We start from the raw sequence: 19,039 nt of genomic DNA on the forward strand, positions 1-19,039 counted from the left end.
GAATTTACCTATTTCTTCTAGGCTGTTCAGTTTGTTAGCATACAGGTTTTTCTCCCTGGGCTTTATGTCAGCTTCACCCTACTGCTGACTTTTCCTTTCTTCTGCTGATGCCACTGTTACCCGATTTGCTGCCTATTTCCTCAGTTTTCTTTATTCTTAGCTGCTTCTGCCAACTCCCACAGTCCCAACAAGATACACCTTTCATTTCAGTATTCAGAGGCACTACTTTACTTCCAAATTCTCCTTTATAGTACTCTTCTTCAGCATCCCTGCCTGGCCCTTCCCTCCTACACACTATCTGATTCAGTTTTATACCAATGCTGAGGTCTTTAGCCTCCTATCACCTCAGGGTTTTTTTTAGATCATCCTTATGTCATGGACTCTGCCTCAATTTTTAACTGTAGATTCAGCCACCATTCTATGGTTACTATGACAGTGCATGCATTTTAAAAAAAATCTCCACAAAAAAATTAGAGGCACAATTTCATTCTATGTACAAATTAATCAATTCAATGAATGACTTCCCACATCTTACACCAAAAATTAGTCATAGAAAAAGGTAGCACTCAAGTTCAACATTGTAATTTAAAAAAAATTTTTTAGTTCCTTGTTATAATAGTCTTTGAAACTCTTTTTTTTTTTAAATTTTTTATTTATTCATGATAGTCACAGAGAGAGAGAGAGAGAGGCAGAGAGAGAAGCAGGCTCCATGCACTGGGAGCCCGACGTGGGATTCGATCCCGGGTCTCCAGGATCGCACCCTGGGCCAAAGGCAGGTGCCAAACCACTGCGCCACCCAGGGATCCCCAGTCTTTGAAACTCTATATAGATGTTTGACTTTTGAAAATATAAATTACTTAATAATTTCATCACATACACCAGGTTTGCTTTGGAAGGGTAAAGTCTGATTTGTACCTGTAATTTGTCTTAATATTGGCACCATGTTCATTATATCTGCCTTAATCTGATGGATTAGCATTGTGCTCCAAGTAGAAATGTGCAACATATTTCCGAAAATCCAGGAGGTCTAGAGAAGTACCTGGGTTACAGGTTCTGTGTAGCTGCCATGCATTGTTCATGGCTACATCAATTATGTAGCTCACCAAAACTGAGTACCATTTCTTGTTTCTTACTCTTACCCTGTATTTGGAAATGATTTGATCCATTTTAGATACACCTTCCCTGCATTCACCATACAATTTCACTATAGATGGTTGAGCTATCTGATGGATCTCTTCGTCATCAGAACAGCTTAGCTCACTGGCTGGTTCTATGCCCACAGCATTGGAGCACAGACTGATAATGCCATCACCATGCCAGCGACACAGAATTACCTCCTCATTTTCTTCGACTCGGAAATCGAAATACCCCTTCTTCATTTTTCGCATATGTTCTACATTCATGAGGGGACATTTTTCAGTCCTGTTTTCACGAATTGTTCCTGTGGCCCTCACTCCTTTCTTCTTCAAGGCTGATACCAATTTGACGCTTGTAAAGAAGCTATCAAAACACAGGTGATAGGGATATTGGCCTCTCTCTAAAAGAACATCAGCAAAATGCATCACTAGATTTCCACCTAAACCAAGATCAAGATCCTTATCCACCGTCACCATTGATTCTTCTTGATAGGGCTCAAACCACACCAGATAACCCTGTGTGGTTGTGCCACACCAAATTTTATAGCCAATTCTAATAGGTTTCCCATTCAGGAATTGCTCACTATCAAAACATTCACACATTGTCTTATCAAAATAATAGTATTCTTCCAGGGGAGCATACAGGAGGAAATTTCTATTCATTTGCTTTATGAGAGGCCTCAATTTTGTAAACTTATCTTTTTGATCTAGGTGGCTATTATCTGCAAAATGTAGGTATGAGAAAATCAATTCAAATCTGTCCCTTCTAATTGCATCTCTAACCAGGTTCTGGTCAGCATCAGAGATTTCCCAATACATTCCCCTTCTGGGACGCCTCACAAATCCACTCAAAAGCAAGATACCAAACACACACCTTACTTCCTGAACTGTGACTTCCAAGTTTACATTTTTCTGAGATGCATAATTATTGGTTTCATTGACAATCAAGTTGAATACTTCATCATCAAAAAACAATTCAAAGAGTTCTACTGGGTTCAGCTTCTCATTCTTGAGATTCAAAAGTCCAGAATCTAGTGCTAACCAGCTTGGGAAGTTAGGTTTAATGTCTCTTTTGGTCCAATTCTTCTCTGGCACATTTGACAGCCTTAGCTTTTTTTGAGCATGGTAGGCCTCAAGCTTATTATCTTCTTCCACATCTGAGTCACCAGAAAATGCAAGGCCTTGGAGCAGTTCACTCACTCGAGCTTTGTCCTTTTTTCTCCCTTTTCGCATCATGTCTCCTGCAGCATATTCCAAGGAGGAGATGTGCATTTGGGCCCACAAGTCACCCGGGTGACGGTCCTTCAGGGTGTTCAAATGTGGAACTGTCTTGTCGGTGTGGACAGAAGTACAACAAGGTGGCTGGGGCACACAATCTCTAGGAATGAAAAACAACAACATACTATAAAAATCCTCAGTCTTACTACAACATGAATCTGATGACACCTAAGTATTCTTGGGTGAGATTAACCACTTCTCACTCCTAGGACTTTGGCCAGACCTAACACTTCTGGCCTCTCCCTACCTTGGTCTCACTGGTCAAGACCGTGAGTTGTTAGCCTGAAAGAAAGAACTGGGCATCTTAGTACAGTGCCTCCCTCCTCTTCAGGAGCAAGTGGCAGATATCCCATGTACCTTTTGGCCCCAGGTTCTATTGGGCAGGCCTGTGCAAGGGGAGGTCTGTTCTCTTTCTGCTCTAGAGCTCCTTTTCTAGCTGAGCTTCCATCAGTAATGAAGCCAAGGTTTCCACAATCATCTGTTTTACTCCTGTATCTCCATCGATTGGTTCTAAACTTGGACAAGGAAGAGGGTTGTTATTGACTGAGCTCCCTCACACCTCTCTCAGAATTTCTGAACATGGAAAGATTTAGCCTCTCCTAGCTCTACAATGATCTGGAGGACAAACTGCTCTGGGAAGAAACTTAAGAGAAACTCAAACTTCCTGCTGTTGAACTGATTTTTATGGTGTTTACAAGGAAGGAAGATAAAGTTACCAAAGTGAAAAGTATTATACACAAGCTTCTCTCTTAACATGAGAAATTTGCATTTCACTTACTAAAGTCTCACTGGTAAATAGCCTAGTTGCAGAAGACATAAGGGGGAAAAAGCAGTGAAAAGAGTATGTTACAATTTATAGTACATGCATTTACTTATTTGCTTAAAGCATTTATAATCCTGGGTGCCTCCAGTGTGTGCATACAGCCCATTCAACAGTTCCCTAACGTTCTCAACTGCAGGGACCCTGCTCTGATGCCACCATCATGCTGAATCTTTTCAGTCTAGCCTGCTCATGCCTCTGCTCTCCCATCGCACAGACTCCTCCCTTCCCTCCTGCTTCCACTGCCCTTCCTACTCCATTAACCGACCCCAAAACCCATCACCTGCCAGGATCATCAACCACCTGCCCCATTGTCCTTCTGTAGCATCATACTAGCCAAACTTCAGTACCTGGTAGAGCCCGTGGTTGGGTCTTCTTCAGTCCTCATGCCAGAGTGAGCGGCGCCACAGTACCCACACTACCGGGGAGACCGACACTGCTAAAAGTGCTGGTCTCCAAGATGCAGCTGGTCACTCACCCTGCCCAGGAGTCCTCCTTCCCCCTCACCTTTCCTCCCAGTTCCCCACATTTCACATCTTCATCATTCTTCTAAAAGCTTCGATCCCACAACTTCTTTTCCTACTCCAAAGAGAACCTAGAATTTCTCAGGCAGCAATGTGCTTGTTGAAAACAGTCTGCCTTCGATGGCTCCTATGATTCCTCTCCCAGTTCATCTCCAATCCTCTCCAGGCACTGGCATATTCACTTCTCTGCCCCTCTCCTTTCCACCTCCTCTGTCCAACAAACTCCCACCTCGTCTCCCTGAGTCTTGTTTTAGGTGTCACCTCCTTCACAGGTACTTCTTTCTGCTGCACTGCAGCACCATCCCCTCTGCTGTGCCCTCATGGCACCTACTGAGGGTGGGGTCGTGGTAGCCATGGGATTCTGCATAAGAGAGAAAAAATACTTCCTGAATAGGTGGATGACAGGAAAAAAAGTATGAAAACTGGAACTTAAAAAAATGTGCCTGGAAGTCTTTTCAACAAAACCCTCTCTTGGTCTCTTATCAGTTCATCACTGATTCTCCAAACCTGACTCTTGATCCATACTTCTGTCTAGTTCATCTTGGCCTATGACACTCTGAGAAAGTTTCCCTAATTATCTTCTCAGTGAGGGTGGCAGACTCAGTGACTTTCCTGCCAACACTCCTTGCTCTCCCTTTTAGCCAGTGAGAAGCCCAGTTCTACTGGTGGCAGCAGTGTGTCCAGATAAAGGCCATGAATTGGTCTAAGCCAGTCCCAAAATCCCATTCCCCTTTCTAGATACTCTGTTCCCCTAGCCTCTCTTATAGCCAGAGTTGTTCCTATGAGTCGGTTTCAGCCAGTGAGAAAGAGGGAAGACTGCTGAGGCTTTCTGGGAAGACATCTGTTTTCTTGGTGCCAGGAACCAACACTGGTAGAGGTACCCTTCTACCCCCTTTCTGCTGTAACAGATTTAGTACTTGGAGTTGAAGGGATCATCCTATGGTCATGGGTTGATAAACAAGTCCTGGTTCCTTGAATGAGAAAACTGAATAATGACAAATCCTGGTGAGTATGAACCTTTTTAAACTGATCTGCGAGTACAGATGGTGCATTCTTTTCAGAAGCCAATTTAGCAGTACTGAGTTAAATTTAGTAAAAACACACCCTAAGGCCCAGCAGTTCTGTTTGTAGGTATTAGTCCCAAAGAAATTTTCCCACAAGGGGTAGGTAGAGACTGCTCACAGTAGCAGTGTTCCTGCTGATGGGAGACCCAGAGGCAACAGCGTGACCACCTTTGGGGAAGCTGATGGGCAGGCCATGAGAGATGAGCCCGCAGATATGATGTAGCAGCTCTGAGTAAAGGGATAAATGTTTACTCAGAAATACAGATAGGCCTTGAAACATTATACTGATAAGAATATTCAAAATACTATTTAAATAACTTAAAGCACTCATATAAAGCAAAAGTGCATATTTTACACAAACAGATATTGATAGTGGATACACATCATGGCCCAAAATGGTGGGAAGAAAGGGGAGTGAGTGGGGGAAAAGGAGGTAAAGAAACTGTGGGGCAGCTCTGGTGGCCCAGCGGTTTAGCGCCACCTTCAGCCCAGGCCATGATCCTGGAGATCGGGGATGGAGTCCCATGTCGCATGGAGCCTGCTTCTCCCTCTGCCTGTGTCTCTGCCTCTCTATCTGTGTCTGTCAGGAATAAATAAATCTTAAAAAAAAAAAAAAGGAAAGAAAGAAAGGAAGAAAGGAAGAAAAGAAAAGAAAAGAAAAGAAAAGAAAAGAAAAGAAAAGAAAAGAAAAGAAAAGAAACTGTGTGGCAAGGCTGTGGCGGGGTGAAGACGGAGTCAGATTTCTGGTCACTAAGGTTAAATGTGCCTGACAGGCACACCACCAGATTCCTATTTTGCAGTTACAATTACGTCACAAAATATTTCCTTTGGCTCAGACCTCCGGGGCTTTGAGACATTTCCATTTTCATAAAGAATTTAGCCCTAATTCCCTGCCCTAAACATATGTCCCCTCTGCTACCCTGCATTGTCAAGCTAATTATTTTATACTGTTTCCTTTCTCACCTCCAAAGACTTAAGGGCCTCACCCAAACCCACCCTCTGCCTGTAAGCAGGTTCCTCCCATTATGCTTTAGGAGGATCTGTGCTACATATCCATTCATTCATTCCCACAACCAACACTCAGTAAGTACCTATTACTATCTTTAATTTCTGCCTCATCAGCTACTTTCCTTTCTTGTTCAGGATTTTCCTATGCTATTTCTTTCTTGTTGCCATGACAGCCCTCACTCTCATCTAAATTCTCTGCCTTGGGGGCAGCCCGGGTGGCTCAGCGGTTTAGCACCCCCTTCAGCCCAAGGTTTAATCCTGGAGACCCGGGATTGAGTCCCACATCGGGCTCCCTGCATGGAGCCTGCTTCTCCCTCTGCCTGTGTCTCTGCCTCTCGTTCTCTCTCTGTGTCTCTCATGAATAAATAAATAAATAAAATATTTAAAAAATAAATAAATAAAAATAAATTCTCTGCCTTTTCTGGTTTCTCTTATCTGTAGCTCCACAAAGATATAAGGATGCTCAGGGAAGGGTGACCAGGCAGGGTAAACAGAGTCAGAATAGGATTCTTGGAAGCAGCTGTACACCAACTGAAAGTTTTGTGCAATGAGGATATTAGTAGGTCACCAAGGCATGGGGCCTCCTATGATTACAGAATTGAGATCAGCACTCTTACTACATTATTCCAGAGAAGCAGCTTTGGTCCACCTGGTTTCTCTGGTTCCATTCCAATTTGTTCTTACAGCTGCAGGATTTAGTGATCAAAAATTCTTTCAGTTTCTGGTTGTTCTGGAAGCTTTTTTTATCTCTCCTATTTTGAACAAGATCCTAGCTGGATAAAGTATTCTTGGCTGGATATTTTTTTCATTTAGGAACTTGAATATATCATGCCAGTCCTTTCTGGCCTGCCAGGTATCTGGATAGGTCTGCTGCTAGTCTAATGTTTCTACCCTTTTAGGTTACAGACCTCTTGTCCCAAGTTGCCTTCAGGATTTTCTCTCTGTTTCTGGGATTTGTAAGTTTCACTATTATATGTCAGGGTGTTGACCTATTTTTATTGGTTTTGAGGGAGGGGTTCTCTTTGCCTCTTGGACTTGGATGCCTGTTTTCTTCCACCAGATTACAGGAGTTCTCTGCTTTAATTTGCTCTATAAGGTATACCTTCTGCCCCCCTCCTTTCCTTTGTCTTCTGGGATCCCAATTATTCTAATATTGTTTTGCTTTACAGTACCACTTACCTTTCGAATTCTCCCCCCGCTGATCAAGTAGTTGTTTATCTCTCTTTTTCTCAGCTTCTTTATTCTCCATCATTTTGTCTTCTATATCACTAATTCTCTCTTCTGCCTCATTTGTCCTAGCAGTTAGAGCCTCCATTTTTTATTGCATCTCATTAAAAGCCTTTTTTATTTCAACTTGATTAGATTTTAGTTCTTTTATTTCTACAGAAAGGGATTCTCTAGTGTCTTCTATGCTTGTTTCAAGCCCAGCTAGTATCTTTATAATCATTATTCTGAACTCTAGTTCTGACATTTTACTTATATCTATACTGATTAGGTCCCTCACAGTCAGTACTACTTCCTATCCTCTCTCTTTTTTTAAAGACTTTATTTATCCATTCATGAGAGACACAGAGAGAGAGGCAGACACACAGGCAGAGGGAGAAGCTGGCTCCACACAGGGAGCCCGATGTGGGACTCAATCCCAGGACCCCAGGATCACACCCTAAGCCAAAGGCAGATGCCCAACTACTGAGCACCCAGGTGTCCCGTTCTCTTTTTTGAGTGAGTTTTTGTTTTGTCATGCTACCCAGAAGAATAGATGGACAAGGGAACAAAATACTAAAATGTCAACAACCACCCCAGAGAAATATACACTAATCAGAAGAGACCCAAAACCAAAGAGAGAGAGAGAGATAGAGAGAGAGACTGACTATAATTAAAAGGTGAACAGACCAATACACTGGATCCTGTATTTTGACCCGTTTGTTAAAAACTTAGTCCCAAAATTGTAACAAAAGAAAAACTTAGTGTATTTCAATTTTTTGTGGATAAAAGGATAGAAAGGATAGAATGTATCTAAAAGGATAGAATGTAACTGCAAAAATGAAAATTAAGTTTTTTAAAAAAAGGACTACAAACAGAAAGGTGAACAGAACACACCAATACACTATATCCTGAGTGTATTTTGGTCTATTACTAAAAACTACATCTCAAAATTGTATGGAAAGAAAAATACATATATATGCAAAAACTAAATATATTGAATAGACAGAATGTAACTGTAGAGATGAAAATTTTTAAAAAGGCTTTAACAGAAAAAAAATGTATGATCAGACAAGTGAGGAGAACAGAGCCATACACTAGATTCTGGGTGTATTTTGCTCTGTTAGAAGAAACTGCATCCCAAAGTTGTAAAAAAAAAAAAAAAAAAAAAGATACATATATAGAAGATAAAATTAAATATAATGAAAGAGTAGAATATAACAGTAAAAATGAAAATTAAAAAAGATTTAGAAAAAAGTTGATAAAATAAGAATTTGGTTGAAAAAGAAAGAGAAAAAAAATTAATATTAAAAAAAACTAAAGAATCATGGGGGGAGGCGGAGGGACCCAAACCATGATTTCTATATGCTATGTTCCCCTAGCACTGGAGTTTTGCAGTTCTCAATGCTTGGTAGTCTTGGACTTAGCTGCATGATCTTACTGATCTTCTGGGAGAGGGGCCTTTTGTGTTGATTGTCAAGTGTCTTTGTCCTGGGGCAGAGCTGCACCACCCTCACCAGGGGGCTAGGCTAAGTAACTTCCAGATTGCTCAATGTGGCTTTTGCTCCCTGAAGGCTTTCCATGCCACTCTAGAAGATGAGAGTGAAAATGGTAGCCTCCCAATTTCCAGCCTCAGAGCTGAAAGCTCAGGGCCCTACTCCTCAGTGCACCCTCAGGGAAAAGCAGTCAATCACTCTGTCTCCCTGGTCTCTGTCCACATTCTGTGCTCACCCAGCCTGTGACTGAATGTCTTTATCTCAGACACGAGACCCCCGTTTCAAGTCCCCTAACCCTGCAGACTCTTGTGGCCCACTCCCACACCACTCCTCCCTGAGGAGAAGGGGGGGGGTCTCAGGTTCTGCCGCTCGCTGGGGCCCTGATTGGAGAGCAGTCGCGCCGACTGTGCCCCAGTTCATGGTTTATGGCCACCCTGAGCTGGGAGCCCACTCCCAGACCTGCTGATTGCAGCCAGCTTCCCCTCTTCTAAATCCTGGGAATTCTGTCACACTCAGGCACCCCCAAGCTTCCTGTGGCCCTGAGGATCCTGAGACCACACTGCCCACCTAGGATTCTGCCCTGTTTTATCACCTGAGTGCCTTTCATCCCTTCACATTCCCTGAACTCTTCACCTAAGCAGACTTCTAAAAGTTCTTATTTTGTGCTGCACTGCTCTGTCACTTTCTGGTAGCTGGAGGCTGGAGGCTCCCACCTCCCATGGTCTAGCTTCCCATATATCACCTCGGATTCACTTCTCAGCATACCTTGCGGAAAGTGGTTGCTTTTCCATTTGTAGAGTTGCAGCTATCTTTTTCAGATCTCTGGTTGAGTTTGCCGGTGTTCAGAACGATTTGATAGCTGTCTAACTGAATTCCTGGGATCAGATGAAACTAAGGTCTCCTACTCCTCTGCCATCTTGGACTCCTCCCAGCCGCAAGATTTGATTACGTACAAGCATGGACACTCACCTGCTGGGTATTCCTGAGACCTCAGCACTGTGCTGCAGTTCTTCAGAGGTTTCTTGCTTTGCATTAAATAATGCATCTTTAGTTACAACTTCTTCAGCTAAAATGATACAATAATTTAAATGTCATTTGTTGCCTGAATTGAGAAAGAAGAAAAAAAATCTCCAGAGTAGGGAGGGAATAGGATTTTTTTCAGTGAGCTCTATGCCCAATATGGGGCTCAAATTGACAAGATTCCGAGATCGAGTTGTATGCTCTACTGACTGAGCCAGCCAGGTGATTTAATAGGGGAATAGGATTTTCAAATTAAAATAATCATCAGGTGTCCCAGGAGTGCTGTCACAACAGTCCTACAAAATGTGGTATAGTATGGGAAGATAATAAAGGTCAGTGAGATGGGGAGAAGGTCTAACAAGGCAAAGCACATTTAACGAAAATTATACATGGATAATAATTTTCTCAGAGCATGGATAATAATTTTCTCATCTGAGATAAAGAAGTGTGTGGGTCTTCCAGACATGAAGAGATGTCTGAACATGACAATTACATGGAAATTTTACAGGGAAGAAGATGGGAAGCAAAGGAGTGGTGAGGGGTTCAGGGAATATGGAGGGATGATCAGAGAAGATAACAAGAATCACTAAGCTGAGTGATCTGTGACCAGGAGGGATGCGAAAAGGTAAGGGCTGAGAGAAGTCAGCAGGCAGAGGGCAGAGAAGGGGAGGGAGGGCGATGGTGGATAGGGAATGTTGCCTCACAAGGGCCACATCAGAGTTGATGATGGGAAAAGGTGCTCATACACATGGGACCTGCCAGAGGCCATCCTCACCCACTGGACTGGTGTTTGTAACCTTCTCTTGAGCTGAGTTTCCACAGGGGCTCCTGTGAGCCAGACTCCAAGGCGGCCGTTCCTCTGTGACAAGGGCCTGGATGGCTTCTTCCTCCATCTTCAATGATGTCTGAAAAGGCAAAAAGAGGCTCTTAGTCTTCACTGTGGTAAGGATAGGGGCTCCGGTTGAAGGGTATGGACTACCCCACCTTCAGTAAAGCAGTGGTACCAGCCCTTTGGCATGGCCTTGCTCTGTCTAGAGGTCTTTGGGAGGATCATCCTCACCGTTCTCCTGGCTGGTGGTGGTTGGCAAGGATCAGTGTTCTCTGGCTTATAGATGTGTCACTTCAATCTCTCCCTCTGCCTTCACACAGCCTTCTCATAAGACACCACTTACCAGATCTGGGGCCCACGCCGATCCAGGATAATCTCACCTTCATTACATCTACAGAGTTTCTTTCAAAATAAGATTGCATTCACAGGTACCTGGAATGTTAGGGCCTCAATATATCTTTCAGGGGGACACAGTTCAAACCACATCATCAACTATATTGTTCTAAAAACACGTACAGGTAACTTTTATTCTCTGTACAACTATTTTCATAAAGATAAAATATTTGTGAAAAATAGAAAGCACTAGGTCTGACAGAATTAAGAACAAATTAGAAGCCAGAAAAAAACACCAAGTAATGAGAGGACTCCACAAGGACCATGTTTTGAGGAAAACTGATTTAGAAACACAGGACTTAATGGAAGATTCAATTATTTTTTAACTAAATGACTAGGAAAATGACTAAACCACTGAGAAATTGAGGGGGAAAACAAAATCCATTTGTGGTGATGTCAAGTTTTGCCCTGAATACACAGAATTAACATTACCATCATAAATGTCAGGTCTGTGCAAGAACACTAAGAATATAAAGCAAGAATCCGGGAGGTCAGGCTCGGGAGACAAAGCAGAGGCCCTCAAAGAGAAAACATGAGGCACTAAGCCTCAAATGAGTGGAGGTACTTTCTGAAAAGAAGGGTCTAACTGCCCCTTCCCTGTCCTACTTAAGATGTGGATGTGCCTCTTAAGCTTGGCCCACAATGAGGCAACAGCACGTCATCCACACGAGCCCCTTGCATGAGGCATCCTTGATCTGACACCTGTTACAAGGTGAAGGTAGAAGGGCAGAGGTGCCTAAAAAGCTCCCACAGGTGAGAAGGGCAAGGAGGAGGTGGCCAGAAGGAGGGCTGCTACCTGCCACATTCCCATGAGCTGGGCACCTTGCTCTCCTGGGACCCAGCTGAGTCCTTGCCTCTAGCTGGTCCCTAGGGGAGCAGGCCTTGTGGGGGCACAGCCTGCATAGCCTCTGATGTATATGAAACAGGTCAGAACCAAGGCATGCCTCTGACTGACATGGGACACCACAACTGTCCCCATTCTGTCAGGAATCCTACAGTTCTAAAACTTTAGGGTCTATTCACAACTATTCACAAACTCGACTATTCACAAACTCTTCAAGTGCTTTACGGTGATGCACTTTCACATACAGCAAATTTTAAAGTCATAGATGAAAATAAGGAGGAGAAAGAAGCTTGTGCTATAGGAAAACTTAAGCAAAGAGTAGAGCTACTCAACAAAGGGGAGACAGGAAAAAAGAAACGAAACAGGAGTTGACAGAGGAGGTGGCTGTGTGTGGATGAGTGCAAGGTGCTTTCTGGGAAATGAAGACACACACACCCCCACACATACCCATACACACACAAACAAAAAGAAGCGACCTGAAGTGGAAATGCTGGGAATCTATCATATTGGAAGCTGCTGATTCCAAAAGGACCCACAATAATCGAAACAGGAACAATGACTGAGTGCATGCAACTCTTGATCTCAGAAGTTGTCAGTTTGAGCCCCATACTGGGCATAGAGCTCACTGAAAAAAATCCTATTCCCTCCCTTACTCTGGAGATTTTTTTTCTTCTTTTCTCAATTCAGGCAACAAATGACAAAAAGTCTGCTTAGGTGAAGAGTTCAGGGAATGTGAAGGGATGAAAGGCACTCAGGTGATAAAACAGGGCAGAATCCTAGGTGGGCAGTGTGGTCTCAGGATCCTCAGGGCCACAGGAAGCTTGGGGGTGCCTGAGTGTGACAGAATTCCCAGGATTTAGAAGAGGGGAAGCTGGCTGCAATCAGCAGGTCTGGGAGTGGGCTCCCAGCTCAGGGTGGCCATAAACCATGAACTGGGGCACAGTCGGCGCGACTGCTCTCCAATCAGGGCCCCAGCGAGCGGCAGAACCTGAGACCCCCCCCTTCTCCTCAGGGAGGAGTGGTGTGGGAGTGGGCCACAAGAGTCTGCAGGGTTAGGGGACTTGAAACGGGGGTCTCGTGTCTGAGATAAAGACATTCAGTCACAGGCTGGGTGAGCACAGAATGTGGACAGAGACCAGGGAGACAGAGTGATTGACTGCTTTTCCCTGAGGGTGCACTGAGGAGTAGGGCCCTGAGCTTTCAGCTCTGAGGCTGGAAATTGGGAGGCTACCATTTTCACTCTCATCTTCTAGAGTGGCATGGAAAGCCTTCAGGGAGCAAAAGCCACATTGAGCAATCTGGAAGTTACTTAGCCTAGCCCCCTGGTGAGGGTGGTGCAGCTCTGCCCCAGGACAAAGACACTTGACAATCAACACAAAAGGCCCCTCTCCCAGAAGATCAGTAAGATCATGCAGCTAAGTCCAAGACTACCAAGCATTGAGAACTGCAAAACTCCAGTGCTAGGGGAACATAGCATATAGAAATCATGGTTTGGGTCCCTCCGCCTCCCCCCATGATTCTTTAGTTTTTTTTAATATTAATTTTTTTTCTCTTTCTTTTTCAACCAAATTCTTATTTTATCAACCTTTTTTCTGGACAGATCATCCAAATAGAAAATCAACAATAAAACAATAACTTTGAATGTCACACTAGATCAGATGGATCTAACAGATATTCAAAACATTTCATACTGGAATGTCTGGGTGGCTCAGCGGTTGGGCGTCTGCCTTCAGCTCAGGGCATGATCCTGGAGTGCCAGGATGGAGTCCCACATCAGGCTCCCTGCATGGAGCCTGCTTCTCCCCCTGCCCGTGTCTCTGCCTCTCTCTCTCTCTCTCATGAATAAATAAATATTTTTTAAAAATTCATACTAAAACAGAATACACATTCTTTTCAAGTGCACACAAAACATTGTCCAGAATGAATAACTTTTTGGGCCACAAAACAAGTCTTACAAATTCAGAAGACTAAAGCCACTGTCATTTCAATAGATGCAGAAAAAATATTTGACAAAGTACAACATTCATTCATGATACAAACCCCCAACAAAGAAGGTTTATGAAGAGGGAACATACCTCAACCTAATGCTGTATACAAAAAAAAAAATCAAAGCCAACATCACTTCTTGAAGATTGCTTTGGCTATTTGGGAACCTTTGTTGTACCATACAAATTTTAGGATTATTCTCGTTCTGTGAAAAATACTGTTGGTGTTTTGATAGGGATTACATTAAATCTGTAGGTTTCTTTGCATAGTAGGGATATTTTAATAAAAATCTTCCCCCACTACATGAGGAGTGATGAAAACCTGAGAGCTTTTCCCCTAAGATCAGGAAAAAGACATGAATTTCTACTCTCACCACTTGTATTCAACATAGTACTAGAAATACAAGCCACAGCAATCAGGACAGAAAATAAAAGGCATCTAAACTCACTATTTGCAGATGACAACACACTATACAGAGTCTAAAGACTGCCAGAAACCTATGAGAACTGATAAATGAATTCAGTAAAGCCACTACGGATGCCTGGGTGGCTCAGTGGTTCAGCATCTGCGTTTGGCTCACGGGGTGATCCTGGATTCCTGGGATTAGAGTCCCACATGGGGCTTGCATGGAGCCTGCTTCTCCTTCCTCTGCCTGTGTTGTGTCTCTGTCTCTTTCTGTGTCTCTCATGAATAAATAAAATCTTTAAAAAAATAAAAATAAAGCCACAAGATACAAAATCCATAAACAAAAATCCACTGCATTTCTATACATGCACTTACAACAAAGCAGCAAAAAGAGAAATTAAGAAAACAGTCCCATTTTACAACTACATCAAAAATAATGAAATACCTGGGAGCAAACTTAACAAAGGAACTGAAAGACCTGTACTCTGAAAATTATAAAACATGAGGGAAAGAAATTGACAATGACACAATCAGAAAGATACTCATCCTCCTCATGTAGTGGGGGAAGATTATTATTAAAATATCCCTACTATGCAAAGAAACCTACAGATTTAATGTAATCCCTATCAAAACACCAACAGTATTTTTCACAGAACGAGAATAATCCTAAAATTTGTATGGTACAACAAAGGTTCCCAAATAGCCAAAGCAATCTTCAAGAAGAACAACAAAACTGAAGGTGTGACAATCTCAGATTTCAAGCTACACTCGGTAACTGTAGTTATTAAAACAGTATGGCATGGGCACAAAAATAATAGACACATAGATCATTAGAACAGACTAGAGATCCCAGAAATAAACCCACGATCATATGGTCAATTAATCTTCAACAAAGTAGGAAGAACATGCAATAGAAAAAAGACAGTCTCCTCACAAATGGTGTTGGGAAAACTGTACAGCCACATGGAAAAGAACAAAACTTCAACACTTTCTCATGCCATACAGAAAAATCAACTCCAAATGGATTAGAAACGTTAATGTGAGACCTGACAGCATAAAAATCCTAGATAAGAATATAAAAAATAGTGAAAGGGAATATAAAGGAAGGGAAAATAAATGTTGGGAAATACCAGGAAGGGAGACAGAACATAAAGACTCCTAACTCTGGGAAACGAACTAGGGGTGGTGGATGGGGAGGAGGGCGGGGGGTGGAGGGGAATGGGTGACAGGCACTGAGGCGGACACTTGACGGGATGAGCACTGGGTGTTTTTCTGTATGTTGGTAAATTGAACACCAATAAAAATTAATTTAAAAAAAATCCTAGATAAGAGAACAGGCAGTAATTTCTCTGACATCCATCCATACCATTTTTCTAGAAGTGTCTCCTGAGGCAAGGTCCAAAGGCAAAAATAAACTAAAATAAAAAAATAAAAATAAAAAAAGCTTCTGCACAGCAAAGGAAACAACAAGGTTAAAAGAAAACCTACTGGGGGCGACTGAGTGGCTCAGTAGGTTAAGTGTCTGCCTTTGACTCAGGACATAATCCTGGGCTCCTGGGATCCAGCCCCACATGGGGCTCCTGCTCAGCGGGGAGTCTGCTTCTCCCCCTCCCTCTGCCCTTTCCCCTGCCCCCTTGCCGGTGCTATCTCTCTCTAATAAATAAAATCTTAAAAAAAAAAAAAAAGACAACTCTAAAGAACAAACTGGTGGTTATAGAAAGGAGGTAGGTGGGGGGATGGGTGAAACAGGTGAAGGGAATTAGGAGTACCCTTATCATAATGAACACTGAGTAATATATAGAATCATTGAATCACTATATTGGACCCATGAAACTAATATAACATTGCACGTTGACTATACTAGAGATAAAATTAAACTTTTTAAAGGCACATAAAGTCAGAGGTGCCTGGCTGGTTCAGTTAGTAGAGCATGTAACTTTTTTTTTAAAGATTTTATTTATTCATGAGAGATGCAGAGACATAGACAGAGGGAGAAGCAGGTTCCCTGTGGGGATCCTGAAGCAGGACTCAATCTGGGGACCCTGGGACCACCACCTGAGCCAAAGGCAGATGCTCAACCACTGAGCCACCCAGGCACCCTCATGCAACTTTTAATCTCAAGGTTGTGAGTTCAGACATCATGTTGGGCATGGAGCCTCCTTAAAATAAAAATTTTAAAAATAATAAATAGATAAATAAAGGCACATAAAGTTAAACAGACATTTGTTGAGTGACTGGACCCTAGGATCACAAACTGAGCCAAAGGCAGATGCTCAACACTGAGCCACCCAGGTGGTGGCTTACCTGGGTGAGCTCACCTGGTGACCACCAACTTTAAAAAAGGCAAGAGAAGAAAAGATCTGAAAATCTAAAGAAACCATTAAAAGGGTAAAAAATGGCAATATATATCTATCAATAATTACTTTGAATGTAAATGGACTAAATAAATCCAATCAAAAGACATAGGGTAAGAGGATGGATTAAAAAACAATATCCATCTATATGCTGCCTACAAGAGACTCATTTCAGACCTAAAGACATCTGCAGATTGAAAGTGAGGTGATGGAGGAACACTTATCATGCAAATAGATGTCAAAGGAAAGCCAGGGTAGCAATACTTATATTGGACAAAGTAGACTTTAAAACACAGACTGTAACAAGCAACAAAGAGGGGCACTATATAATCAAAAAGAGGAAACTTCAACAAGAAGACATAACATTCATTTATGGATGAATAAAATATTTTAAAAAGAAATAAAAAAACTATTTGTCAACAAATAAGACAACTTGGAAGAAATGTATTCATTCCTAGAAACATACAAACTACCAAAACAGAATCAAGAAGAAATAGAAAATTTGAACAGACTGATTAACAGCAAGATTAAATAAAGAATCAAGAAACTCCCAACAAATGAAAGTCCAAAACCACATGGCTTCAAAGGCAAATTCTACTGAACATTTTTATTTATTTATTTATTTTTATTTATGATAGTCATACAGAGAGAAAGAGAGAGGCAGAGACACAGGCAGAGGGAGAAGCAGGCTCCATGCACCGGGAGCCTGATGTGGGATTCGATCCCGGGTCTCCAGGATCGCGCCCTGGGCCAAAGGCAGGCGCCAAACCGCTGCGCCACCCAGGGATCCCTGAACATTTATTTTTTTAAAGATTTTATTTATTTATTTATTCATGAGAGACAGAGGCAGAGACTAAGTAGAGGGAGAAGCAGACCATGCAGACAGCCCAATGCAGTACTCAATACTGGGACTCCAGGATCACACCCTGAGCCGAAGGCAGACACTCAACCGCTGAGCCACCCACCCAGGCGTCCCTCTACTGAACATTTAAAGAAGAGTTAGGGGACGCCTGGGTGGCTCAGTGGTTGAGTGCCTGCCTTCAGCCCAGGGTGTGATCCTGGAGACTGGGGATCGAGTCCTGCATTGGGCTATCTACATGGAGCCTGCTTCTCCCTCTGCCTATGTCTCTGCCTCTGTGTGTATGTCTCTTATGAATAAATAAATAAACCTTTAAAAAATAAAAATTTTTAAAAAAGAAGAGTTAGCACCTCTTCTCAAATGATTCCAAAAGGTAGAACAAGGCTTCCAAATTCGTTCTATGAGGACAGCATTACCCTGATACCAAAACCAAATAAAGACACTACCAAAAAAGAGAGCTCTAGGGAAATATCTCTGATGAGCACAGATGCAAAAATCTTCAACAAAATATTAGCAAACCAAAGCCAACAATACAGTTTTAAAAATCATGCACCATAATCAGGTGGGATTTATTCCCAGGATGCAAGAGTGGTTCAGTATTCACAAATCCATCAGTGTGATATATCATATCAATAAGAGAAAGAATAAAAACCATATGATCATTTCAATAGAGGCAGAAAAAAATATCTGACAAAGTACAACATCCATTTATGATATAAACCCTTGACAACGAAGGTTGAGAGAACATACCTCAACATAATAAGGGCCGTATATGAAAAACTCACAGCTAACATCAGACTCAATGTGGAAAAACAGAGCTTTTCCACTCAGGTGAGGAATAGGACTAGGATGTCTACTCTCACTTTTGTTTGTTTGTTTGTTTCAAAAGAGACTGAGGGGAGGGGAGGAAAGGGGCACAGAGAGGAAGAGAATCTTAAGCAGGCTCCACTGTGGAGCCTGAATGCAGGGTTCAGTCTCACAACCCTAAGAGAGAGATCATGACCTAAGCCACAATCAGGAGTCAGACATTTAACTGACTGAACCACCCAGGCAACCCTACTCTCACCACTTTTATTTAACATAATACTGGAAGTCCTAGCCATAGCAATCAGACAAGAAAAAGGAATAAAGGATATCCAAACTGCTTAGGAAGCAGTAAAACATTCATATTTGCAGATGACACAATACTATATAGAGAAAACCCTAAAGACTCCACTAAGAAACTACTAAAACTGATAAATGAATTCAGTAAGGTCACAGGATACAAAATCAATATGCAAAAATCCACTGCATTCCTGTAAACTAATGATGAAGCAGCAGAAAGAGAAATTAGGAAAACAATCCCTGGGCACTTGGGTGGCTCAGCCCATTAAGCAGCAACCCTCCAAGCTCAGCAGGGAGTCTGCCTGAGGATTCTCTCTCCTTCTCTCTCTGCAGCCTCCCCCTGCTTGCACACACGTGTGCTCTCTCTCTCTAAAATAAATTAATAAATCTTTTAAAAATCCCATTTAGAATTCCACCAAAAAAAGAAAAAAAATGAAGTATCTAATAAACTTAACCAAGGAGGTGAAAGACCTGTACTCTGAAAATCATAAAACACTGATGAAAGAAACTGAAGACAACACAAATGAATGACTTCCATGCTCATAGGTTGGAAGAACAAATATAATTGAAATGTCTATACTATCCATAGCAATCTACAGATTTAATGCAATCCCTATCAAAATACCAATAGCATTTTCCACAGAACTAGAACAAATAATTCTAAAATATGTATGGAACCACAAAAGACCCCCACATAGCAAAATCAGTCTTGAAAA

General features: G+C 42.2%; 1 protein-coding gene across 5 annotated transcripts in view; it reads right to left on the reverse strand.

The window, feature by feature from the left end:
- Window positions 1–322: 322 nt before the first annotated feature.
- The window catches only part of PGBD1 (piggyBac transposable element derived 1), a 52,735-nt gene continuing 34,018 nt past the window's right edge, over window positions 323–19,039 (reverse strand). For 3 of the 5 annotated variants that reach the window (XM_041771499.1, XM_041771497.1, XM_041771498.1), the window contains exons 3-5: window positions 10,325–10,454; window positions 9,499–9,595; window positions 323–2,514 (exon numbers count right to left, since the gene is read on the reverse strand). In XM_041771499.1, coding sequence (XP_041627433.1) covers window positions 960–2,514; window positions 9,499–9,595; window positions 10,325–10,454 — 1,782 coding nt within the window. In that variant the 3' untranslated portion in view covers window positions 323–959. The remainder of the gene's footprint in view (window positions 2,515–9,498; window positions 9,596–10,324; window positions 10,455–19,039) is intronic. The other 2 variants (XM_041771496.1, XM_041771494.1) reach the window with 1 other exon arrangement.

Source organism: Vulpes lagopus, chromosome 10, assembly GCF_018345385.1.
Source record: "Vulpes lagopus strain Blue_001 chromosome 10, ASM1834538v1, whole genome shotgun sequence".
Taxonomy (NCBI): Eukaryota; Metazoa; Chordata; class Mammalia; order Carnivora; family Canidae; genus Vulpes; species Vulpes lagopus.